Raw genomic sequence first — 26,608 nt, forward strand, 5'->3', positions numbered from 1 at the left:
GCCCACAAACTGGCGTGCTACCTTGCAGACCCTCTAACCCACCAGCTCCCACCCTCAAGCCTTCCTTCCCTTCCTCGATCCCCCCAGGCCCTGTAAACTACATCCTCACGGGGCCCCAAACCCAGTCAGCTCTGAAACCGGGCTCTCCCGTTCCACCCCACCCCCTCCACCCACACGGCTGAGGTCACCCCGGCCCAGCCTCTTTTGCAACTTTCCCAAGTTTGTGCATGTGAGGGAGTGGAGGAAAACTCAGAAGGAAGTGCCTTGGCCTCAACAAACTCTTTTTTGGCTCCCAAAGCCCTTTTCTTCTGACCCGGCCGAGACTGTCAGTCTAAGAGAAGACCCCCAGACTCAGAGAGAACCCCCACCGGCTGTCGGAGGCTGAAAGGGCCCTGGAAGTTTTTCTCGGTTCCTGTCTGTTCCAGCAGCCCCAGAGGTATTTGGGTTTTGCGGTGCGGGGAGGAATGGAGGCAAGGGAGCCTTAGAATCTGGCAGCTGCGGGGTTTAGATTCTGCCCAAAGACCCTCACATCTGGAGAAACTCCCAGGAGGTGGCAGCCAGCCAAGGCAGACAGGAGTCTCCGCCCAGCCCGGGAGTTGGGGCCCCGCTCGGGGCTCTGCACAGCCCGCAGTCAGTGGCAGGACCATGCAGCCGGCGGCACAGTCAGAGGAAGGCCATCCAGAAACCGGAGGCCTTCAGCAGGGCTGGGTCCTGCTCACACACAGTCCCCTTCCCCACTGGCCCAGTACCTTCTGAGATGGAACCGTGTCAACCAAAGCATCTCATCAGGGAAGGGGGAACCCCTGGAGTAGGAAAGTGTCCCTCTGATTCTAAATATGTCTCTCAGCACAGCTCTGCAATGCGAGGGGAGCCAACGCACAGAGTTGGACAGACCTGGGTTTTTGTCCCAGCTTGCCGCAAATAGGTGTTTCTGACTCTGGAATCCACTGGGCTATGATGGCATTTTGTTAACTGCAAAATGTCCTCTAATTGCTAGGCGTTATATGTTAATAAAATTAAGTTCTTTGGACTTAATCAATCAAGCCCCCACCAGACAAGTCCCTTGGAGACAGTAACTTGTCTATATCCTCAGATCTACATGCTGATATGTGGTAGGCATACATGTACTGGATGGATGGATGGATGGATGAACAGATGGATGGATGGACGGATGGATGGATGGACAGATGAATGGATAGATGGACAGATGGATGGCTAGACGGATGGACAGAAAGATGAATGGATGGATAGGGATGGATGGATGGATGAATGGATGACTATTGAAGACTCAACATTCCAGTGTAGGTCAGGCTCTTTGAAGGGATACTGAGAGGTGTGAGGCACTGTCCTGCCCTCTGGGCACTGACAGTCTACCTGGGGAGTTAGGACTAATAACCTCAAAGAACTTAAGAGCAGGAGTGCTAAGCCTCCTGAAACCAAGGCTATGGGTACACTTCCTGGAGAGAGCAGGTCTAGACCTGCTAGGACTTGGGTGGGTGAGGCACACTTGTACGGCTTCCTGAGAGGCAATAAAGACCTGTGCTCCCTGGATAGCCTCTTTTCAAAGACGAATTTACTCCCAAGATTGTAAACCCCATAATTTTTTAGGGTGGATACATCTGTCATTTTCCAAGGCATGGGGGCAGGGAAGGAGGGGCTGAAAGTAGGGGAAGAGAGTGTGCGGCGGCTGGGGGGATTTTGCCTGCTTCAGGATTCTCATCTGCCCCTGCTCACTGCCCCTCCTCCCTCCTCCTTGTCAGCAGACATGACACCTCGCTCAACATGAAGGAGGCAGAAGATTGTGTCTGGGTCCTGGTTGGGGCCAGCAGGGCAGAGAGAGAAGGGAACTGGGAAGGTGAAAACAGAGCAGGTCTAAGAGTTCTGAGAAGACCGGTTTAAAACAAAAATTTGTGGCGGGGTTTGGGAGTCATCAACTCAGTCTTTCTTACTCCCTGGGCACTGAGCTACACTGTAGCTTTGGCAGATGGACAAGGCTAGGGCATAGATGCCCTGCCAGGCAAGAAGAGGAGTTTTCTGCAATGTCACGTGCAGTGGAGAACAGTCCCGGCCGATTCTGCTCTGTGTGGCTCTGCCCTGGCTGAAGGGGAGCCATGCATTCCAACCTGCTTTTCACTGTTATTTAACAGTGGAGGGTGGAGACTCAATCTGGCCTCTAGGAGGATGCACTGGTTCAAAGCCTCTGAGTCAGCTAAATGGGAGGGAGGAGGCTTAAAAGGACGGCCATTATCAAAGCACAGCCAAAGGCAGAGTCCAGAGGACACAGGAAGGGACTTCGGGCACAGTCTGAAATCTGCACACACTTCCTCGGTGAGCCCAGCCCGTGTCTACCCCCAGGCCACCCTCCATTGTCGCTGATGCAGTCTTGGTCACCCTCTTGCTGCTAATTATCCTGGGACCAAGGATCGGGATAGTTTATTTTATTATTTTATTTTTCAAACAAAAAGGCTCACATAGTTACTACTGAACCAGCCTACTAGTCCAGAAGCATAGAAACAAGGAGAAAGATCATCTTCCCAATAGAGCATGTCCAGCTACCCAGATAGTGGTGATGTTGTCGGCTAGATGTAGTAAGATGCCAGTGACCTTGAGACAGCATCAATATGTGTGCCATCTTGTGTGTGATTCCTTACGACCCAGCCTGGTTCTTCTCCAATGTCTCTTCTTGGAGTAGAACCTGATTTTACCCCCAGTTTTCATGTGAATCTCTTAGGGAGTGGGACAATTCTGCTTTTGTTTCTTGGCCAGGAATTGATTGATCCTGAAAGTCTTATAAGAAGACATGGTGAGGAACAGAATCCACGACACGCACACACCAAGGTGGAGGAGAAGGAGAGAGAGAGAGAGGCTATTGTAAAAGCAAGTAAAACTCAAAGAGAAGACTTTAAATCTTGGGAGGGCTGGCATGTAGCAGAGGAATTAAGCATTTTTCCTGTGGCCTCCAGGAGAAATCCACGCCTAGTGGAGGGAAGAAGTTCTGTGGGGGCAGGTCTGGCTCCATCTTTCCATGAATATGGTGGAGATGACTCAAGCAGTGGGTGGGAGGTTGGACCAGATGTACTTTGAGGTCCTTCCATAGTGTACTGGGGCAGGCGCCACGCTGGTAGCTTAAAATCAGCTGTGGCAGGAGTATTTACACCCCAGAAAGTGGCAGGCACTACAAACCAGGTCCCCGTCCCCCACCACGCTTAACCATTTATCTGAATCTTCCCAGTTTGCTATAGGAACATGACACACGCCCCTCCATAGAATAAGCCACAGCCATGAGTGATGTCCATTTTACCCATGAGGGAACAGACTCGCCAAGGTTAAGTAAATCATCCAAGGTCATGAATGTCTGGATGTGGGATGAGAACTCTGACTCCAAATCTCATGATCACTCCATGCTACCAGGAGGCCTCCTTCTCCTGCCCGAGACACAGAAGTGACTTGTCCTGTAGGAAGCTACACTCAGATGACTTTAGGCTACAGTCCATCCACGTGTTCTTTTTAAAGAAATGTTGTCTTTATTTGATATTTTTAATTACAATAACAACTTAGGCTTGTGTAATAAATTTTAACGCAAGACATATATATAATAAAACAACAGTTTCCGGCCTCTCATCTACCTTTCCCCACTTCTTATTAATCGTTTAGCGTGCATGTCTCCATAGCTTTCTGTGAATTATAGGACAGGCATGAATATAATATTAAACATAGTCATATACAAGGGGTTGTTGTTTGTTTTTATACAGTTGTAATCATAGTATAGAAAATGTTCAGTGATTCTTTTTTACTTAAATTACCATATTTTCCACTTCATTACTTTGCTCTTTTTAAAACTGCCTAGTATTCCAGAGTATAAACGGATTATAATTTATGTGAAAAGTCTCTTATTGACAGACAGCTTAGAGTGTTCTTCAGCAATCAGCTTTGTAAAAATGCATATTTGAGCATATGTGTATTTCTGTTGGATAGACTTCTAGACTTAGAATCTAGGCTATGTGCATATTAAATTACGATACTGTCAAATCGCCCTCCAAAAACTCCGGTGCCCATTCATAGTTTATCAGCAATAAACAGGAGTGTTGCTAGGGGGAGGGTATAACTCAAGTGGTAGAGCACATGCTTAGCAAGCACAAGGTCCTGGGTTCAATTCCCCACACCTCCTATAAAAATAAATAAATAAATAAACCTAGTTACTTCCCCCTGCCAAAAAGAAAGAAATTTTTAAAAACCCAAAAAGAAAGGAAGAAAGAAAGAAATATTGATAAAAAACAAAACAAAACAAAAAATACAAGAGTGTTTCCCCTACCCACCTGTCAACACTAAATATTATTATCAATCTTTTTAATTTTTGCCACTCTGGTGGGTAAAAAAAAAATTGTATTTTTCGACTTTGCATATCCTTAAAAATTAGTGAGGTTGAGCAACTCTCAAAGCTTACTCCCTATCATTTATAAGATCTCTCTACTGGTTACTTATTTGTGTTCTTTGCCCTCTTTTATGTTCCATGTTGTCTGTGATTGTCCGTAGAGTGCTTAAATGCAGTGGATACACATCTGCTTCCTGCCTCCCCTGCCCTCACCCCTGGCTTTCCCTGCCTATGCACACCAGCTCCACAGCACCATGTCAAACCCAAACCATCCAGCCCTGAAGCATCTCTGACAGGGGCACCTCGCGGCAGGGTGTGTGATCCTCATTCTAGTTTCACAGAAGGCAGAAGGACCTAGTGGCTACAAGTTGTGGTCTCCGGAGTCAGGCTTGGATTCAAATCCCAGCTCCAAATCTAGGCTCTCCCACCTACAGGCTGTGTTTTTAGAGATGAACTACATACTCAACTTCTCTAAACATCTGTTTCTTCAGTGATAAAATAGAGATAATAACGGTGCCAATCCCACAGACTATTTTTGTGTGTCATAAAATAGCTAACATTTCTTGAGCCCTTAATCTGTGCCAGTAAATGTATTATAACAATGTGCTATGTGTGCTAAATGTAGTGTAATGTATTCGTTCATTAGCCTCACAATGATATGCATGCTCTTTATCTGCATATTCGCAAAGTCCCCCCCCCACCCCCCCGCACACGCCACCAGGCAAGTAAATGCTAGCTTATAGTGCGAGCGAGTGTCGAGGATGCATGGCGAGGACATGTGACTGGCTCCCCTCCCCGTCAGCACACCCAGCCTGGACCCCTGTTGCCAGTCCTTATATAGCAGCCCTGTTCCCTCCTCTTCCACTGTGCCCCTTGTCACTTTGGCTGCCTGTCTCTGGATCCTCTGACAGCTCTACTGGGGTTCTGTTGGGGTTCACCAAACCCAAGCCGAGTGCCCTGGGTCCTGTGCACACAGATTCTGGGGGTCAAGAGGCAACACGGCATAGAGCAGCCTTCTCTGGCCTTTGATTCACCCGTTAAGGCATCCGCTCACCCGTATACTATGCGTGTGGTCTTAAACTGAATTACAAGTGACTTGGCTTCTTTGAGCCTCCCTTGTGCTAGTCTCATAGGGCTATTGATTGAGCTGATTCCCTAAGCCCTGCAGAGGATGCAGAACAGCGCCCCCTGCAGGTGCTCAGCCAATGGTGGTAACTTTCCCACTTCTGACTCACTTTCTACGGCACTGCATCGGCTTGTAAAGCTAAGTTAGCATGTTGTACCAAAGCCTTTGGGAAAGAGCTCACTATCGCCTCCACTCCCCTCCAGGGTGTAAATGTAGAGACACGTGCCTTTCAGGAATTTCTGTGTCATTTCTCCCTTGGCCAGTTTCCTTGAGGGCAGTGACCCATTACAAAATACCCACCCCAGTCGGTACCTTGACTTCTCTTCCTCTGTAGGTCTGAAGCATAGGAAATGTTTGACGAGTGAATAAATGAATGACAGGACCCTTGGTCTGATATTCACATCCCATCTTAATCTTGCTTCCTCTCCAGGCTTTTCTCTCTCCACACCCTTCGCCTCATTCCCTGAAGCCAACCATCGCCTTCTCCGAGCACCTGTTCAAGCTCTGATTGTTTCATTCCCTCCTCTGAAATATCGCCCCCACCAACCACATGTGTCATTTCTTCAGGGCCCAGATGGATGGCCGGCTTCCCCTCCACCCCACCCTGAATTCCCACAGCACTTTCTCTGGGCCTCTGTCGTGACATTTTACAATTTGTCTCTGCTGTAATCACTAAGCCCCTGTCCTTTCTCCCCTAATGACTCCCTGGGGTGGGCTCCAATTTGCTTCGTCTTTTTGCTCATCTCAGCTTCAAGATCAAGGCTTTGCACGCAGCAGACATGTAGGCATTTGTTGAATGAATGCATGGACCATCAAGAAGACCTTTTGCCCATCATGTCCACCCAGCCCTCCTGGGTTACAGAAGACGGTCCAGTGCCACCAACTCTGGCTCCTGGGACAGGCAGCTCTGAGACAGCAGAGCCTCAAATCACCTTTGGGCCATGACATGGCTCATGGAAGAGCGCTAACAATCCTAGGTCTCCCGGGGTTTCTGTTTTAACTAACTAGGCACCCCCAGGCCAGGCTCTCAGGGCCCAGTGAGTTACAGCTCCAGTAGATACAACATATTTCAACCAGAAGGGGCCTTGGGCCTTTGGGTCCCAAATGGCTCCTTCTCTAGTTGAAAAGTCAAGACTCAAACTGGCCCAAGGTCACACAGTGGCAAAGTGAGAACTAGAACCAAAACTTCAGGACATCCAATTTAGAGCTTTTTCCCAGATCCAAGCAGAGTCAGATCAAGGTTAAGGCAGTACGTCTAGTGCATCCAAGGTTAGAAGACCCAGGAGTTGGGAATAGTATATATGTGTGCGTGCCTGCAAAGGTAGAACCAAAGAGCCAGTGAAACACGATTCCCTGGGACAGTTTTGCTTATTTTCTTAAAAATCATCATCATAGTAATAATTATATATATACACATATGTAAAACACACATATAAGTGGTTTTCTCTTATAGGAACAATACATATTTGACATGTTGGTTATAAAAATAAATTTGGAACATGCTAAGAAGCATAGAAAACAAAATTGAAATCATGCAGTTGCCTACCACCCAGAATTAACCACTTACGTTTTTTATATATTTCCTTCTAGACTCTTTTCCATGCAAGTAGGAATTCATTTTAATACTTGACGGGGGGGTATGTTCAGTAAGGGGTATGGCATGTACAGTTTGGTGTCTTCTGTTTTTCATTTAGACCCTGTGGCATTAGCCTTTTCTCACATTATTATACTATGCTCACAAACTCCATTTTAATGACTGCTTAATAGTTCATTGTATGCCATGATTTCTTTAACCATTTCTTTATTGTTGGATATTTATAAATAAATACTGGGAAGTGATATTCTTGAACAAGAGTCTTTGCCCGCATTTCAGATTTTTTTAAGGACAGATTCCTAGAAGTGGAGGGCAGGGACATCCTTGCTGCCAAGCAGCTTTCCAGAAACATGTACACCCCCTCAGCTGCAGCGGAGAAGAGCCTTTTGATTCTGCCAGTGCAGCAACCCCTCGGGCTGGGGGAGGGCACACTTCCATCCAAGCCTCCCAGCAGTGCTAACAATGGACCCCTTGTCCCATTCACCCCCATCGCCTCTTCCCACACTGCCCTCCATCCCTGGCTCCAGGCTTGACTGTCTGCGAGGCCTCTGTTCAGTCCAGTCCAGCCTTCTGGGTGCTCCTGGCTGCCTCCAAGAGCAGGGCTGGTAGAGCCGAAAGGTGAGAGGTGGACCTGTCCAGTGGGGCCACCATCCTTCCAGCCTCAGGGAGACCCCCAAGGAAGTGAGGGATGGGCTTGTGATGGTTAGCTGAGTCATTGCCTGGGGTGGGCCCAGGGCAGTGATCTGCACAGGAGGAGGGGAAGGTAGAGGCCAGCCCCAGTGACAATGGCTGTGGGGGGCTCTAGCCAGCATGTGACTTCTGGTTCCCTACAGGCCTTGACACACCTCCATGAATCCCCGGAAGAAGGTGGACCTCAAACTCATCATCATCGGAGCCCTGGGGTAAGCCACATTCTGCGGAGTCTGGGGGTTGGGAAGCAGCCCCTCCCCAAGGTCAGTAAGACCTCCTGGATGTGCTCCCACCTCCCTGGGATCCTTTTCTGATTCAGAGTGGAACCAGGGAGGGCATCCCACTCCAAGGAAAGGAGCTGAGATGGGAGACAGAGGCTGGGAGTCAGGCTGCCTGGCTTCTGGTCCCAGCTCAGCAGTAGGTCCGCAGTAAGTAGCTGTGTGAATCAGGCAAGTCACTTAGCATCTCCCTGTCCTCCCACCTCCTGCCACATACAGTAAAGACTTGGTCATTTTGCTGTGAGGCACTCAGCTCTCTGGAAACTTCTCTGCTCACTTTGGTCCCTCCTTCTAGAGTCCATTTGCTAGTCCCTTGCTACTTAAACTGCAAATGTTAGAAATTCAAAATCTCAGGGAGAGACAGCAGTGAGAGGGGCATGGAAAGATGCTGAGAACGGTAGGGATGTGTGCATGTGTGTGTGTGTGTGTGTGCGCATGTGTGTGTATTTGAGTGGGTGTTCACATGTCTGGGGTTTTTTCCTCAGTGTAGGAAAGACTTCCCTCCTCCACCAATATGTGCACAAGACGTTTTACGAGGACTACCAGACCACACTAGGGGCCAGCATCCTCTCCAAGATTATTATACTGGATGACACAACTTTGAAGCTACAGGTGAGCAGCACTCCCTCTCCACCTTCAACACACATATCTGATAATGACCCACATTCCCTGGACAGCCACTCACACAGCAATGTGCACCAAGAGCTAGAATAGTCTAGAGCATAGATCAGCAAACTTCAACTCATGGGCCAGATCTGGCCCACCATTTGTTTTTGAAAATAAAGTTTTATTGGCACACAGCCATGCCCACTTGTTTACTTATGGTCTTAGGGCTGCTTTTACACTACAACGGAATTGAGTAGTGGCAACAGACAGCAGTATTTACAATGTGGCCCTTTACAAAAAAATTTTGCTGATCAATGATCTAGAAAGAACACTAATCCAGAGTTGGGAGACCCTGCTCCAAGGCTCAGGTTCCCTGGAAAACTTGTCAAGTGGCCTTGGGCAAGTCACCCCCAAGGTCCAAATCTATCAGATGGGAATAACAATGCTTGTCCTAGTGACCCAGGGGGAAAATGAGGGCTCAGATGTGAAAGAACTCTTGGGATGCTAAATGTTAACGCAAAGATACTGTAGTGTACGTGGGTGGCCGTGTGTGAAAGGACTGTGTGCACCTGTGCCAGGGCTATCTGCCCCTACACAGAAAAGGAAACATTGATACGATGTGACTGACCTGGTTGCGCCAACCTCCAGCCACTCATCACAGCCTCACGGGGCGGCTGCTCTTCCCCTCCAGATCTGGGACACAGGCGGACAGGAGCGGTTCCGCTCCATGGTGTCCACATTCTACAAAGGCTCTGATGGCTGCATCCTGGCTTTTGATGTCACCGACCTGGAATCCTTTGAAGCTTTGGAAACCTGGAGGGGTGATGTTCTGGCCAAAACCATCCCAATGGAGAAGTCCTACCCCATGGTGGTGCTGGGGAACAAGATCGATCTGGCAGACCGGCAGGTACCAGTCACTCTTTCATTCATTCAGCAAACATGTCAGTGCTGGCTACGTGCCAGGCACTGGGTTAGGTCCCACACATGCAGAGCTGAATCAGGTGTAGTCCTTACCTTAAGTATTTCACAGCCTAGTAATATATACAGATCACTTAAAAGACAATTGTGATACAATATGGTAAATCATAAGCAATCATAGAGATGCACCTTGGATGTTTGGGGACCACAGTGAAGGGGCACCTACTGAAACCCAGAATAGAGAAAGGGCTTCCTAGAGGAAGTGGGTTCCAGGCTGAAGAAACAGCATGAGCAAAAGTAAGAAATGGCACGAAGTGAGCCGAGAACTGAAGGCAATTTTGTCTAGAGACAGGGAATACAAGAATTAAGGCATCGGAAGTAGGCAGGTGGAACTGAGTTAACCTGTAGAACAGTATCTCTAACCAGGGTGAGATGTAGGGTCTGCAGTTATGAATGCCTGAATCTACACATTTTCTGGGAGAGTAGTAATGTAGACTTTTTATTAGCTTAAGCATAGTCGGCGTCATCCCATTAACCACGTGACAGATGACCTGCCTGCCCCACGGCTACTGTGACCACGCTTACGTAGCTGTCTACCATTGCAGGAGCATTGAGTTGAGCTCTGTTCATCATTGTCTACTACTGAGAAAAGAACAGAAGAAGACTTAATTTCTAAAAGATGCTCTTGTGTCAAATGAAGCCCAAATGACACCAAAAAGAGCCGTTTGAACAAGCTGTCTTAGTGTTTCAAATACAGAAAATAAATGGGGAAGTAAGTCATCATATTTGAACCGCATTTTCATGAGGGTTCAAATAGAGAAAAGTGGTAGGAGAACCGAGGCATCGGATGGGTGGATGGATGGATGGATGGGTGATGGTACTTCCAGCCAAGTTATCACCTCCATAAAGAAGAGCCTCCTGTTCAAAGAGATGAGTTTGGTTTTGACATGCTGGGTTTGAGGAGCTTGTAGACCAGCTAATCTGGGATGACCAGTAGGCTTTAGAGCACATAAGAGTGAAACTTCAAAGGAGAAGTCTGTGCTGGAAATAGAAATCTGGAAGTTATCGATTCTACGGTCACTTCAGGTTGCAAATTCAGTGTCAATTCTCTAATTACAAATATCCAACCTCAAACAGGAATCAAAGTCCTAAGCTCCTTCACAGTCAAGTCCGTCTTTTCCCCACTGGGGCCGCTGCAGGTGAGGACCCGGGGTCTAGGAGGGGCGTACAGTCCTTTGCTTCTCATTGCCAACTTTCTGTGTCCACACTTCCTCCCCTTCTCAGGATAATTCTGATTTCAGACCTTGTCAGGAAAGAAGCAAAAAGAGGGAGAAGAGGTCAGGAGAGCAGGAAGACCCTTAGTTGACTGGTGCTGTCTTAAGATAGTTTGTGCTTTCCAGACCCAGCAAGTATTTCAAGCTGTCTCGTCATGGGTCACTCCTTTGGGTCCTAAAAGCCTCCACGGGGAACATTTAACTGTACCTCCCAGGACAAGGGTCTTGCATTTTCTTCCTTTCTCTCCTCAACTCCTAATTTAGGAGTTTAAGAGCCATTCTCCACCCCACTGTGTTACCTCCTCCTGCAGGCACTCATCCTGATGGGATTTACAACAGCTCCAGGCTGGCTAGTTCTCTGCTGAGCCCGCCTCTCCGTCATAAGGCACACCCGGGCATTCTGGCTCCATTGTAGGGGCAAGAGTAATTAGTTCTCAGTGCAGCCTGTCCTCTCTCTGCCCTGCTGCCTTTTGCCTTAGATCCCTCAGATGCATGTCAGATAGGAATCCGCTGTAGCCACCAACCTGTAGTCACAGGTTACCGTTTCCAAGTGGCCTCCCCTGAAGCCCCCTTTTGGCTGGAGGTGAAGCCTTACGTGTTCTCCCTCTTGATGAGGTTGGGGCGGGGGGTGTACCTACAACACAACTCTCTCCAAAAAAACCCTGTCTAACCCTCCTTTCCAATCTTTCTATATCCGTTCCAGGGGTTTCAGAGTCACCTAACAGATTGTTGGTCATGAACCTTGGGAAATGTGCAAGGTCCTGGGGGTGGTCTATCTCCCAACCAACTTGATATCCGACATCTATCAGATCGTAGTGCTTCTGCCAAAACTTTTATTTTAACGTCCTTCTTCATATGTCTGTAGGTCACAGGGCGGGAAGCTGGGAGAGTTCAAGACTGAGAGTGTGACTTTTCCTCACAAATAAGAGGCAGCATCTTCTGTTCAGAGGGAGGAGGAAGGGAAACCAAGGAGGAGGCTTAAGACTCATGGTGAAACTGCACCAGTTACTCTGGAAAGAAACGAGGAAGGAGCTAGTCAATGACAAAGAGCAGAACTGACGGGTGACGCCAAGGGCTCAGCTGAAGGAGGAGACCGGGAGTCTGAGGTGGAGTCTGTGTTGTGTTTTCCTTCAACAGCGGTGCAGGGGGTAAAAGCCAGGGGCCCGATGGAAGGTTTTTCCAGACAAGAGCAGCTGAAGATAAAGCAGTGGGGGTGCTGAGAAACCATGGAGGAAAGAAGAGAGACAAGGAGAGGTTGAAGGACCAGGGGGCTGTCAGAAGAGCAGGGCAGAAGGAGGGAGGGGAAAGGAGACTGAACTACAGAATGGGAGACTGGATTTAGTGGTTTATGGAGGCACTGGGTCTGGGCCCAGGGAGGAGAAGCTGGTGAAAGAAGGTGAAGGCTGTTGGCAGGGATGAAATGTGAGTCTATCGTGAGAGGTGGGAGCTCCACGGAGAGGAAGCTTCAGCAGATTGCAAGCATTCAGTGAATGAGTGGGTAGCAGGCAGGATGGGAAGTGTAGGGGATGCCTCCAAGGGGCAGAGGGGGTCCAGACCAAGCCACAGGGGGATGAGCTTTGTTCTGCAGAGAGGGGAAGAATAAGAGTTTGAAAGAAGCAGTAAATCCCCAGGCAAGCCCAACCCATCTCTGTGGTCTGTGATGAGTAGGGTGGGGAACGGGAAACAGCCCCCACCAGAGAGGGCAACAGGGGTCCTCCGGGAAAAGGCAGGGCTCAGCCCAGACAGGGAGGTGAGAGAGGATGCTGTAGGAGGAGGAAGGATGGGGAGAGGGGTTGCAGGTAGGCCCAGGGGGAAGGGTTTGGAGGTGGGTAGAGCAGGAGGAACAGAGGTGAGGAAGTGTTAGCAGTAATGAAATGAGCACAGGGAAGTGCAGAGGAGGAACTGGGAGCAGGGGGGAGCAGCGGGACTTTAATCCAGAAACCCAGGATCATGGAGTCCCAGGTGAGACTGGGAAGTGACTGCCTTCAAATGGCACAGACCAAGCAGAGGATGAGCAGAGAGGATGCCAGAAGTCGCTGGCCAGGTGTGGTGTGGAGAAAGGTTATGGGGAGGCGCAGCCGGGCTTGGAGAGGAGGCTGGAGGCAGTACTCACCTGCACAGGGTTGAGCGGATGAGAGCTGAGGACCACCTGAAGGAGCGCTTCTCCGGGCTCAAATTCATGCTCACATTCATGTGTGTCCTTGGCCAGTTCCGGATGCTTCATCTGTGAAATGGAGACCTGACACTGATTTAATGAGGTTGTTTGAGGATTCTAGGCAATGACAGCTATAAAGCAGTGGCAATCTTAATAAATAAAAGTGATGATTATCCTCCTTCTTAACATCACCAAGGTGTGGGCTGGGAAAATACGGAAGCTCTTTCTACTTAACAAAAGTAAATGAACATTTAAAACATTTATGCTGGATTTGGGATGTTGAAAAAGTGCTGGAGATGAGTAAGGGTGATGGTTGCACAACGATTTGAATGTACTAAATGCCACTGAACTGATGCTTAAAGTTAAAATGGTAAATATTATGTTTATGTATATTTTACCAAAATAAGTAAATATCTCACCAGGATAATTTTAAAGAAATTACTGACTTAGATTTAAAAAAAAAAAAACCATTATGCCTTCTACAGAAGATAACTGTCAAAATATATATATATATATATATATTAGTTTGTTACAAAGAAAGCCCTACTAGCATGAATGCTGCAAGGAATTTATTCTCTAGGGTATGAATTCTCTATTCTCTGCTCAGGTAGGCAGTTTTTGACTTACTGCTGATTTATAACTTTGGGATTCTGTTTTCTGAAAATATTCTTTATTTTTGATAGTGGCTTAAAATGTATCTGACACGTGAATTTTAACACACACAGTAGATCACTTTAAATGCATACAAGAAAAAGCATCAGAAATAAAATTATGCACAATGGACTAATTTTGTCAAACATTTGACCTCTGATGAACTAGCAAAACTGTAACAGGAAAAGTAAAATGTTAATAATATATTGTCAGCCAAAAGCAAAATTAATGGAGGTAACACATTCAAACGGTTCATACTTCCCTTGTCCCCAGGTACCACATCCCGAGTTTATTTCCACAGTCAGAGCCTAAGTTATAAATAACTGTTGTTTTATAAATAAAAGACAAGGTGATTTTAAAAATCATGACGCTGTAACCAGAATTGGAAAGGAAAAAGTGAAAAGTGCCGTGCGGGGCACTTTCTCCCCAGGGCAGCTTTCTGAAGTCCAGTGGGAGAGGGCAAGCGATATAAAAAGAATGGTAATTCTTTGCAACACAAACTCAACGGATATTCTGGAGTGTGTATTTAAGCATTCCATAAAAACTGGATGGAGAAAGAGTGGGGGACAAGGAGAGAAAATATCTGTCCTAAGAGGGTGCCGGGCAAGCCAGGTCACAGTGGGAGAGACCAGCCAGTCAGGATCAGCGGGGCTGGAGCTGGGCGCTTGTCTTGCTGGCTCTGTCTCTGGGTGACCTCGGGCACCAGTCCAGGCTTCTGCTTCTGGTGCCATGAAATCTCCCTGTCTCCTGGAGAAGCAGAGGCACTTGATTTTGTTTTAATTTACTTCAATTTTTACTGTAATTCTTGAACACCAATGATGTGCCCAGAGAAATGTTCATCACCTGGTGGGGGTGGGAGCTGTTCAGGGGGCAGGATGTAAAGAAGGAGGGAGCGCTAAGAAGTGTAAGTACCATCCTTGCCCTAAAGTTTTTTAAAGGACTTTAAAGGATACAAAACCTTTTGCATTTCTAAGATGCCATCGAGCCATTACAACATGTTAATTTCTAATGGTTATTTATTTGCATGTTACTAGCGAGGACAGTAATAATCAGCGATCTGGCCATCTTTGATCCTTCATCCAAATAGCTGAGGATTTCCCCCAAGCTGTGAGGTACGTGGTTGCTCACCAGGTCTTGGTCATCTCTGCTCCACAGAAGGGAGCAGTCCTGGCCAACCTGGGGGCCCCTCACCCCAAAAAGCAGGAGGACCTTAGAGATCAGAGGTCAAAACCAAGGCCTGGGGTTTCTCCCTGATCTGCTCAAGTGCAGCAGCTCCTGGGAGACAGACCAGGCAGAGCCTGACCATGGTGGGTGGAGGTGTCATCCCAGCTCCCCAAAGGGCAGGCTGCTTAGCTGACCCCAGTTTCTAGCCTCTCGTCTTAGGAAGCAAGCCTGACAGAGAGCAGAGGCTTTGTGAAGAGAGCCTTGAGCCCCTGGGCCCTGCTGCCACTCCTGAGGCCAAGGCAACAAGGACCAAAGAGACAGGGGACCGTGATGGTGCCTTTAGTCCCAGTGAGACAGACATCCCAGAACCTGTGGGAAACATGATAGAGGACAGTCTCTGATCTCCCCTGGCTCCCCTGTGTTGAGGGAAAAGGGTAGAATGATCCTTCGCCACGAGAAAAACCGTGGCTCCCTTAAATAAAGTGAAATGATGGTTATAAAGGACCAGGCACAGGAATTGTTCAGTGGGTGGTCATTTCCTCCTCCCCAAAATAATCAGTTAAACTAAACTCAGTTAAACCAGTTATCATTGGAAGAAACCCACAGGGCTGCCAGGGCATTTTCCAATCCAACATCCTCAAACTGTGACTGGCATTTGCCTTTGGGTAGAGATGTGTTCATTCCGCTTGTATGGTGTGGGATCTGACCCTGAGCTCAAGAAACCTACAGTCCAGTGGAAGACAGAACAGACGCACAGTTCCTAGACAGTGCCCTGCAGAGGGCAGCGCAGACTCCACGGGAGCCCTGAGCTAGGGCTGCATCCAAGCTCTGCCCTTCTTAGCTGTGTGATCTGAGGCACGCTGCTGAACCTCTCTGAGCCTCAGTGTTCTTATCTCTAATGCGAAGCTAAAAACACCCATCTCTCAAGATTATTAGAAGATTAAATGAGTTAATCTGATAAGGTGTCTAACACAGCATCTGGCCCATAGTTGGAGCTTATTATCAACTGTTCCTTGGACTCTACCCTAGGGAAGAAGGGACCTGCATCTCTGCACAGCAGCAGGCCTCCTGGGTGTGGGCCTGTCAGCCAGCTCGGGGGGAAGGAAGCCTTCCCTCCCTGGCTAGTGCCAGTCATGTCTACCTCCCTTTGAAGGGACTGAGGACAGATTTAAGGCAGGAAGAAGCTCTTGGTGTAGACCTTAAGAAGGCAGCATAATGCAGTGGGCTCTAATTCTGCCAAGCCTGTGTTCAAACCCCGCTCAGCCCCACACACCCCAGTCTTTGCTTTCCTCATCTGTAAAATGGAGCTAACAATAGCCACCTCATTGTTTTATGTTTAAAAAAAATGAAAATGAATATATGTATGTATATGTATGACTGAACTGTTATGCTGTACACCAGAAATTGATACAACATTGTAAACTGACTATACTCCAATTAAAAAAAAAACCTCAGAAGGAAGTATATCAAATATTTATTGGTATACGTTAATAAATACAATTTATTTCTAAAAAAAATACATATGAAGTTATGGACACGTGGAAAGTTCTCAAGAAATGGGAGTGGTGGTGGGGAAGGCGGGAATGAAGGGAATGTGATGAAGACAATCATGATGGGGGTGTGATGACGGCAGGGATGGCGGTGATGGTGGTGATGGTGATACAGGAACAATCATCCTTTCTCCCCCTCACTCAGGTGCCGCAGGAGGTAGCCCAAGGCTGGTGTAAAGAGAAGAATATTCCCTATTTTGAAGTCAGTGCCAAGAATGACATCAATGTGGTACAAGCCTTCGAGATGCTGGCCAGTCGGGCCCTGTCGAGGGTGAGTGGCCCCTGCCAGGGCTGTACCCTGGCAGGGGGAACTTAGGACTGTCCAGCAAAGATCATACTGAGTGTGGGTAGGGACGTGGGTGGGAAAGGGTTGCTCATCATCTTAATTAATTAATAGCTGAATAAGCTCAGTGGCGCGTCCTGGAACTACAGAATCCCAGAGGCATAAAGCGTCCATCGAGTACGTAGTCCGTGGTCCCTCAATCTGGCTGGTTACCATTTATGGAGTTTCTCAGAAATAGTCTTGTACCTCACCCGTGGAGATTCTAATTTAGTAACAGTTTGAGAAGTGATGATCTAGATCAAACCTCACTGGTGGGAGAGAAGCCCCGTGGTGCCAAGTATTGGTCCAAGTGGAATAATCAAGCCTGCAGCAGTTTCTGACGTCCTCCAGTCAAAAAGATGGATAGATGTAGACCCCTTGGCATGGTCCTTCAGCAAGCATGCTGAATGTGCCATGTGTGCAGGGCTCGGGCCCCTCGCTCCCATAAGGGAGACAGACAGCACATGGGCGCCTCAGACAGCACATGGTGTGGTGGGGAAGGGACAGTTGATGGGGCCCCAGAGGAGGGGCATGCAGCCCGGGCTGCACAGGAAGGGAAGGAGGAGAGAGGAGAGGAAGAGCAGGGAGGCTGCCGTTCTGATGTGGAGTTTGGAAACTCCAGAGAGAGTCCATGAGAGATCTGCACTGGGAGGAGCTCCACTTGTTTCATTATTCTGCCACATTTAATCAGGGTGGGCTTCTTAGAAAAGGGGAGAAGGCCATCACAGTAGTGATTTTGAATTGAGGAAAGGAGCGAATGAAGAGGGGCGATCGGAAGGCTCCCCTCTTGCAGAAGTGCCTGCTGGCCCTGGTCTGCCTGGCCCTGCCCTGTGGGTTGTCCATGACAGAGAGCAACAGCAGCCACCTCTAGCAGCTGCCCAGGGAGAGGGCTCCGGCTTGCCGTCCATACACCCCACTGCCTTGATCTCAGCGTTTCCCCCGGGGAGCTATTCTTATGCTTCCCCTCCCAGCCTCCAGCCCTCACTGTGGGTGGCGGTGGTGGCAGAAATGAGGGGTCCATCTCTAGCACCCGGGCAGGACATGCAGCTTTATCACAGTCAGTAATACAGAGGTGCCTGCTCAGGCTGGTCCCTGGAGGGTAAGGATGCCGTTCGACCCTGTAGGGTGATCCGTGATCACTGATCCTAACAAACATAGTCCAAAGACCGCCAGGTGCTTGGTCACGGGAAGCCCCATCAGCCCACAAGCAGTGTCTGGGCGTGGTTAGCAGCTGTCCTTGCTGGAGAAGGAGTGTCCCTCATTCTTGAAGCTCCGTCCTCCCTGCTGTGTCACTTTCATGACACGTAGTGCTAGCAGACAGTAGCTCATCTGCTTGTGGTTGGTTTTATTTTGTTTTGGTTTGGTTTTCATGTGCGTACTTGGCAAAAGAATGAATTGACAACCCCATGTCAATCCCTCACGATGTTGGGGAAGATTTACTGATGAGAAGTCTGGAGCTCACAGGTGTGATACCCACAGTCAGACTGACCTGGGTTTGATCCTGCCCCGGTGCTTTCAAGGGGACCCCTGGGCAAGACGTATGACTTCTCTGAGCCTCGGTTTCCTCATCTGTAAAGTGGAAATAATTCCATTCCATAAACATTCTTGAGTTGTCAGGTTAAGACTGGACTTCAATGGCTCCACAATCAGGTAGAGGAGTAAGGCATTCAGAGATAGACTGTTACGGAGTAAGTGCCATGGGGGAGGGGTTGGGGAGGGGATGGCAAAGGCACAGAGGTGATTCAGAAGCGCTGGTGATGAGGGTGTGCGAGGATGCCAATCCATGGAAGTGGCGTGTGAGTTGGATGTTGAAAGATGATTCGCAGTTCGCAGGAGATGGGCCACTGGGGATGTGAGCAGGAGCCGCAGAAGGGGAGGGAGAAGGGCGTGGCCAGGTGCCCAGGCGGGGCCTGTGGACCACTGCAGGCTCCACCTCTAAGAGGGAGAAATGCGGCATGGAGGGAAGTGGGGCGCTGGGCCAAGGCGAGCAAAGAGGCTCCAAGGTCAGCAGCACCAGACCGTGAGGGTCTGGCAAGCCCCAGCCAGACGTCGGGCTTCATGCCGTGGACCCACGCTCTCCAGACCCGCTGCTGGGCCCCCAGGGCACTCAGGGACCCACCCAGGACCTGAAGTCCAGCAGAGTGTGTCTTCCTGCAATGTCTGTATTATTCAGAAATTCGGAGGAGAAACATTTCACACCAAAACAAACATACTTATGGGGCACAAAATCTAAAAACTCACATGGATTCTTAAGGTGAAACTGGAGTTTGCAAATCTATATTTTAAAGTCAAACAAGAGTTTTCAAGGACATTTTCTACCCAGACCTCTCCCCTCCCTCCCAGGAGGGTCATGTGCTCATTCCCACCTGCCTAGAGCGTTTGGAGAGGAAGATGTGAGAGGAGCTGTTCCTCGGGTGGGAAGAGCTAGGCCCCAAAGCTGGGTGGATCTGGCTTTAAATCCAGGCCCCACCTCTCACTCACTGTGTCCTTGACAAGTCATGCAGCCTCCCTCAGCCAACACTTCCTTTCCTTTAAAGCACAAGTAATAGTGTCTTCCTCATGGAGTGGTTGCCAGGGCTAAATGAAATAATATCGAAGCACAGAGAAGGTATTAAGGACAAGGTAGCTATTTTTAAATGACAGCTACGTCTAAGAGTTTCCAGCTGGGGAGTTCCATGCAGCAGAGAGGATGGGCCGCATGGGTGGTCCAGAAGGCACTGCAGTGGTCCAGGCGTGAGAGGATGGAGATGGCAGGGCCTGGAGGACTAAAGCAGCTTTGGAGGGAGAACCATCAGGGGTTGATGATGGTCAAGTGTGGGAGAGACGGAATCAGGAGCTGCTGAGTTTGATGACGAGGTTTCTAGGTTGGTGAACGGAGGGACAATCGATTAGTGACCAAGACAGAAAAGAGAGGGGCATGCTGGAGCATCACCAGAGGAGGGGGCAGAGTGGTCCACTGGGACGCGTGGCATTTGAGGTTCCCTGAGGTTCCTCGGAATGTCTGAGTTCGCAGTGAGCTTTGGATGGAAAGAGCGATTTGCAAGCAGAGCCCTGGCCTAGTTACCCAGTTTACATTTTGAAAGGAGAGAAGGTGGGTAGTTACTTTAGTGTCCCAATCTAGCTACTTTCAAAGATTAGGATGGTTATTCAAAACATGACTAATACTTCAATTATATATATATTTAATTGAATTAAGTGAAACAAAAACTGAATTAAATTATTTTACAGGAAAAAAAAAGAATTCCTTCATGAAGGGTGGGTGTAGCTCAGTGGAAGAGCACATGCTTAGTACACACGAGGTCCTGGGTTCAATCCCCAGTACCTCCATTTAAAAAAATGATAATTTAAAAAAAATTTTAAAAAGAATGCTCTCATAATCAAAAAGGGACACCCACCTGCTTTGGGGGAATTGGGATGATGTGATTTTGCTCTTACCAAGTTGGCAATACCATCCCTGCTGGGCTGGTCAGCCTGGGCTCTGGTGGTATGAGCCGCAGCGTGGTGGCCCAGGTCCCTTAGGATTCACTGGAGAAGGACAAAGTTGCCGTGTCCGGGAGGGAAGCAGGCTGACTAGCAGGTGAGCTTAGTGAAATTATAGGGCCCTTCTGAGGTCCTCAGGATGCAGAATCTAAAGGCAGGGCCCTGGGGGTGACCAGGCTGGGAGGGACAGACTTGCACAGTCACATACCCACTGAAATAATGCATTAGTTTATTACAGTGTTACATGTTTGCCAAGAGGACCGGGGTCTGGAGAAAAGAATTACACGGGCGACCTAATTATGGCCTGCCCCATACTTGGAAGTTTTGCAGGAAACCCCAGGAGCAAGATGGTGCCAGCATCGCGTGAGATGATGTCAGGAATGAGAAGAGCTTGGGGCTCCTTGGACCTGGGGAGGGTGGGAATATAACGGGGTGAAGAGAGGTGGCGTGAAGACCTCAGGCTTTGCCGGTGCAATGAAGGAGGGCGTGTCTCACACCTTCTGGGGCAGCAGCCAACAAAGCACAAAGCAGCAGAGAAAGCCCGCAGCTGCCCAGCCCTCGGCAGCCCTCCCCGCAAAGCCTGGCATCGCGGACGAGGCAGGGCTTCGGGTTCCCGGTCCCAGCTGCGCCTTGTGTAGACGTGAGGGTGGGGCACCCTCGGCAGCAGCGAACCCACCGGCCTGCCCCCCTGGGTCCGAAAGAGCCAAGTAGGAAAGTTCCCTTTGGCTTTCACGGTGCGACGGGGAACCAGGGAAGTACCAAAATAAGAGAATCCGTTCAAAAGCCTGTCTTTCCGGGAGAAATGAATCAGTCAGCTTAGAAAGGGACTTGAACAGTAACACTCTGCTCTTCCTTGTCCCTCCCTGGGAGGCTCAGAAATGGCAGGATTTTGGCTACAGTTAGCTGAGTGGCGCGAGGGCGCCTGCAGAAGGGGGCGGCAGGAGGCCTGGACGGTGTCCGGCGCTGGGCAGACCCGGGCCGGCACCCGGGCCTGGGCGGAGCTGGCGGAAGGAGCCTCGGGGCCGTTTTCTCTCCTCAGACACCTCCTCCGGGAAGCACGCTGTTCTCCCAGGGTGAGGCGCTGGGGGAGGCGCGGGGCATGCGGGCAGCCGGCTAGGATCCTCCCCCGGGAGGTGGAGCTGGGGGCGGAGACATCCCCGAAGGGACATGCTTTCATTGGGAGAGACTGCTCCCCGCTCCCCAACACTAACCCTTCCTATTAAAAAAAAAATTTTATATAAAACAAATAAAATTCTAAGAGCTCAAAAGAATTTGCTGAGGGATACTCAGGACCCACCACGCAGGCTGACTAAGGACACTGGGGATTTTCTGGCCCCGAGACCCTACACGGGAGCAGGTGAGAAATGAGGGCTCCCAAGAAGCAGGCTCTGTGAAGAAGGTCTGGGTCCCAGGCCCAGCGCCGCGGGCTCTGTGCCGTCAGGCTAAATTAGAGCTCAGTCTGGAGGTGGCAGTGAGTGATGGGGCCTCAGGGGACCTTCTCATGTGCCTTGGGGGCCCCCATCACAAGGGTGCAGCGGGCAAGCCTGACAGCCTCCTGGGGCCCGGTTCATGGGCGTGAAGGGTTTGGTTGACATTCACCACAGCCAGAGCCCGGCAGACGTGGAGGAGAAAACAATCAGTGAAGGCACAACCGCCATTCTGGAAGCTGTCCCCTCAGAGGGGCACTTGAGACAGACCGCCCCACTGGGGGCTCTGCCCAGGTCAGGTCCACACCAGTGCATCCACTTATACACTCGCTCTCACACATACACCACCAGCTGCAGGAGGAACATTGACCCTGGGAGCTCAGAGAGCGGGGGGAGCTGTGGCCAAGGAAAGAGATGTGACCCCTCTAAGAAGAGACCCTTCCGTCTCCTGGAAGAAGGACCCCTCCCCTTTCCCCCACCTGGGTGGGTCATAGGTGCGGAGTGGCCAACTGGGTGGGGAGAGTCTTGTCAGACTGAGAAAGGGCTTTCTCTGGCTCTCGTTGGAACAGGAGGGTTTGGGAGCATGGGCAGAGAAGCAAAAAGGACCCATAAATACAGTGAATCTATTTTGGGTGGGGGAGCTCCCTGGATGTGGGGAGGACAGAGGGTGGTGGGCGGTTGGGAAGTGGATATGGTGAGAGAAGGTTGGGGTGAGGGGACGCTTGTGGGGAGAGGTCCCCTGCAGAAATGAGGAGCGGGCTATGGCCACCTCTGTCTGAGGTCAAACGTCACCTCTGTTGTCCCCTCTGGAGAATGGAGTTACAGGATCTGATCAGGAGACCTGGGCCCCTAACGCAGCTGCCCAACTGCTCTGGGGTCCCTGGAAGGAGCTGGAGGAGGGGGCGGGGAAGACCATGGTTTCCTCCTCTGGGCCTCAGTTTCCCAGCAGCACAATAGGGAGGGAACAGAAAGCCCAAGGGCCATTGGTCATTAAGAAATAGCGTGCAGAAGGTGCTCAGCCCATCAGGATGCACACGCTGACTCCCCTCTTCCTCCTGCAGTATCGAAGCATCTTGGAGAGTTACCTCACAGACTCCATCAAGCTTTCACCAGAAGACCAGTCCAGGAGTCGATGCTGCTGACCTTCCGGACTCCTGCTCTGTAGGCCCAGAGACAGAGCATGCCTGGGGCCTGGTCATCCCTGGTCATCCCGGCCCCACCAGCCCCACTGCCTGCCCTGGCTCCACCCAGCGCTCTAGGCTCTGCGGCCAGAGCCCTGAACCCCCTCACGTCTGCACTGGGTTCAGACCTGGAGGGCAACCCTGCTGCAGGCTGAGTTTAGTGACGACAGGGAGTCCGCATGAAACCCAGAATGTCACAGCCAAGTCCTGGAAGAGACCAATTCTCTTGCTGTCTCCAGCTTTTCCTGCTACCTGCCCTCCCCAGACACACTCCTGCTCCAGGAGGCACATCTCTGCAGACAAGCTGCTGTCTCTGGAGTCCTGTTATATTCTCCTGTGGCCTGGCCTTCCTCACCCCATCCACCACATCCCCACAAAGCCCCAGCACAGCTTTGGATAAGGGTGCCACTCAGGCTCCCTCTGTAACTGGGACCGGGGAGTGAGGGTCTACCTCCACCCATCAGCAGCTGTTCAGGCCCCGGACACCCCCGTCTGCCCCCTCCAGAGTGCAAGACAGAGGGAGCCCAGGAAAACCCACCAGGAACTGGCACATTTCTCCATGCTGGGGCTCAGGCTATCCCCAGAAATCTCTCTGAGCCTCGGCTTGTTCGTCTGTCCAGTGGGGGTGGCGTGTGCCCTGTCCACATCAGAGTGCGGTTTTCAGGACCAGAAGCTCTATTTAAATCTCAGTTGCTCTTGTTGAGATACATTTACTATTCTTTCAACAAGTAGTTTTGAGTATCTACTATGTACGATGCCTTGAGGTCCAGTGACAAATGTTACAAAGCCCTTGTTCTCCGGGACCAGACACTCTGATGAGGGAGACAGGCAACAGACACAGAATGTACACAGATATTTGCAAAGAGCCAGTAAGTGCTTGAACAAAGTGAAACAAGGTAATGGGACAGAGAGGGACAGGGAGTGGGTTTGGGTGCTAGTTCAGACAAAGTCATCAAGGAGGGCTTCCCTGGGGAGGTGACATTGGCCTGAAGGCTAAAGAATGAGAAAGATGCTGCCACTTGAACTCTGGACAAAGAGCATTCTGAGGAGATGGAGCAGCAGGGGCCAAGGCCCCAGGGCGAGGACCAGCTTGCTTTGTTCCAGAAACCGTGAAAAGTCATTAATTTAAAAGCTGCTGTCTCAGAGACAGGCAAAGGGGACCCCGCCCCCTGGATGACTCCTTGAGCTTCTGCCAACTGGCCACCAGAGGGCAGCAGTGCTCCTTCCCCTCCAGGCCCGGCAGCCAGCACGAGTTCTTTGGGCACTTGAAGAACGGCTGTTTTCCTGTGCTGATGCCCAAAGCTGGCTCTCTGTCTCCAGGTATTTTCAGCCCTTCGAGATTTGTGGGGCAGGAGAATCCCAATTTCTTAAGCCTAGTGAGAGATGGGCAAAAGGTGCAACATCAATGACTCAGGCCAGAAATCTGCGTCGGTGACAAATACTAAAGAGAGGGGCCGGGAGAATTCATGGTTCTCTGTCCCTGCAGACTCTAAGGTCATAAGCTACTTTTTCTTCTGGTGACAGGCAGCGTAGATAGGGCCCATTCTGAAGGGAGTGGGCAAGGTGACCCCCACAAGGTCTCCCATGGCCACATCCATGCCCACCACAGACGTCTTCTCTCTACACGGACATATCCTTCCCCGAGCTCCAAGCAGAGCTGGGGATGTTAGCCTATCACTTCCAAGTGTCATCCGACTCTGAAGATGTGCATAGAGGTAGGGGGGTGGCAGGTGGGGAGGTCAGCAAGAGAATTTGGAGAACGCCTTCTCTCCACACAGCTGTGAAATAAGAACTGCTCGTCCTGCGCAGCGGCGTGGACCTAGCATGGGAGCAGGTGGCCCGGAGCACACCTCTGTCTCTGTGTCCTTTGTGGGGGTGGCACTCTGCACATCACACAGGCCCTCCTGGGACTCAGTTGGGCTGTGGATTGGACGTGCAGTGTTTATACAGCAGCTCAAGAACCACAGTTGACATAGGGACCGTTCTAAATGTGCGCAACAAATAATAAATGTGTCTGTCTTTGTTTTAATCCTTTGTGGTATTTAGTTGTTGAATTTTTAAAAAAGGTCTCCATGGTTCAAAATTTAAAAGATACCAAAGAGAATACAAAGATAACAAAAAGTAAAATGGAAAAAAAAAAAGGAAGCTTTTCATTCACACCGTGTTTCATAACTATATAATAGTCTTCAGTAGTTATGACTGTTTTCTTAACCATTTGCTTCAGAGTGGACATTCAGACTGTGATAATAAAAATCTTGTGCATGAATTTAAAAAAAAAAAAAAGTAGAACAGACCCAGCCTAGAACTCGCAGGGCCCAGTGCAAAAGGAAGATGCCCCACCCTTTTTCCAGAATCAGTGAGTTCAAAGATGGTGACAGTGGATCATCAAACCACGCACGGGGTCCTTCTGAGCACAGGTGGCAGACACCGGGAAGCCTGAATAAGCACTGTGTTTTCAGCGCTCTCCAAAGTGACAGCGCCCTGGCCAGGCTCACCCGGGCTGCGGACACGCTGCAGCTGGGAGATTAAGTTTCTGGAGATTCAACCTCAGGCCTCGACCACACATTTTGAATCTCCCCAGAGTCAGGAGCCAGGACCAAACATTCTATGCGGGGGTGGAGGGTGGGGGGGCTGAGGGCCCACAGAATCCCTCCTGTCATGACTAGGGAACACACTAGTGACCAATCACCAGGGCAGAGGGAGCTGAGCCAAAACACTGGGGCCACTCCTCACCCCCACCCCTGAGTCAGAGACTGGCCCTGAGAACCACCCAGTAGGGGCAGGTATTGGCAGAGATGCTCTGGACAGCACATGCCCCTGGGCTTGGGAAAAAACAACCAAATCTTATCACCAGATAAACCAGCCTGAGCCCCACTGAGTACCACACTGCCCAGGGGGACCTTGAGAAATGCTGTCTGGTTCTGCGTTGGCTCCTACTCAGCAAAGGCGCCCACTGCCCCGTCCACCAGCCTTGGGCACTTCCAAGCAGAGACAGGTACGTGGCAGGCCCCCACAATGTGGTCTTGTTCCCAGGAGCACACAGTCCAGTGGCAGCCACAGAACTGCCACGCTGGCAGCGACACCCAAAACTAACAGCCACGCACGGCAGACCCAGCTGGGACAGCAGGCCAGCGTGAGGCCAGCCCTGCGGCGTGAGCACCTGTAGGCTCCCTCTGGGGGGTGTGCCGGGGCAGAGGACAGGCTAGGCAGGAAGTTTAGGTCTAGTAGAGGGCAATGGCCAGTACCAGACTGTGTGTGTGTGTGTGTGTGTGTGTGTGTGTGTCTGTGGCGGGGAGGGGAGCAAGGGCTTAGAAGATCGGACAGTAGATTTCCTTTGTTGAAGAACAGGAAAGTTATAAATAAGCTCTATGAGCTTGGAAGGGAGCAAAAACAAAACAAAAACAAAAACAAAAACAAAAGCAAAAACAAAAACAACTCCCAGGTAAGAGGGTGTTGGCCGTGGGAGGCAGTAATACCGCCAAGAGCCTTCCTTGTATCAATAAATTCCCAGAACCGCCCACGGAGGAGGGCAGTAGCCTCAGTTTTCAGATAAGGGGACTGAGGCTTCCTCTCCCTCCCCCTCACATCCCACCAAGTCCCGTCAACACCACCTCGTCACTCTCTCCCTTCACTCCCTTCTCCCCTCATCTTCTGCTCCAAAGGGTCCAGCCGATCACATGCCTTGCCTGGACCACATTGCCCTCCCTTCTTGTCCCTTTCCCTAGCTGTTCCAAATGGCAACCATCACAGTGACATCCACAGGGACAAGTTCTTCGTGTGATCTGCAAGGCCTTCCACCGCCAGCGACCGCCTGCTCGTC

The 26,608-nt window shown here is 50.1% G+C and overlaps 1 protein-coding gene across 1 annotated transcript; it reads left to right on the forward strand.

Moving 5' to 3' along the window:
• The first annotated feature begins 208 nt into the window (after positions 1-208).
• On the forward strand, positions 209-24,817 carry RAB7B (RAB7B, member RAS oncogene family). The gene is made up of 6 exons (XM_010963268.3): positions 209-436; positions 7,926-7,994; positions 8,546-8,672; positions 9,358-9,573; positions 16,524-16,649; positions 22,669-24,817. The coding sequence occupies exons 2-6, from the start codon at positions 7,942-7,944 to the stop codon at positions 22,747-22,749; spliced, it is 603 nt and encodes a 200-aa protein (XP_010961570.1). The 5' UTR covers positions 209-436; positions 7,926-7,941; the 3' UTR covers positions 22,750-24,817.
• Positions 24,818-26,608: the final 1,791 nt, after the last annotated feature.

The sequence above is a fragment of the Camelus bactrianus genome, chromosome 23 (assembly GCF_048773025.1).
Source record: "Camelus bactrianus isolate YW-2024 breed Bactrian camel chromosome 23, ASM4877302v1, whole genome shotgun sequence".
Taxonomy (NCBI): domain Eukaryota; kingdom Metazoa; phylum Chordata; class Mammalia; order Artiodactyla; family Camelidae; genus Camelus; species Camelus bactrianus.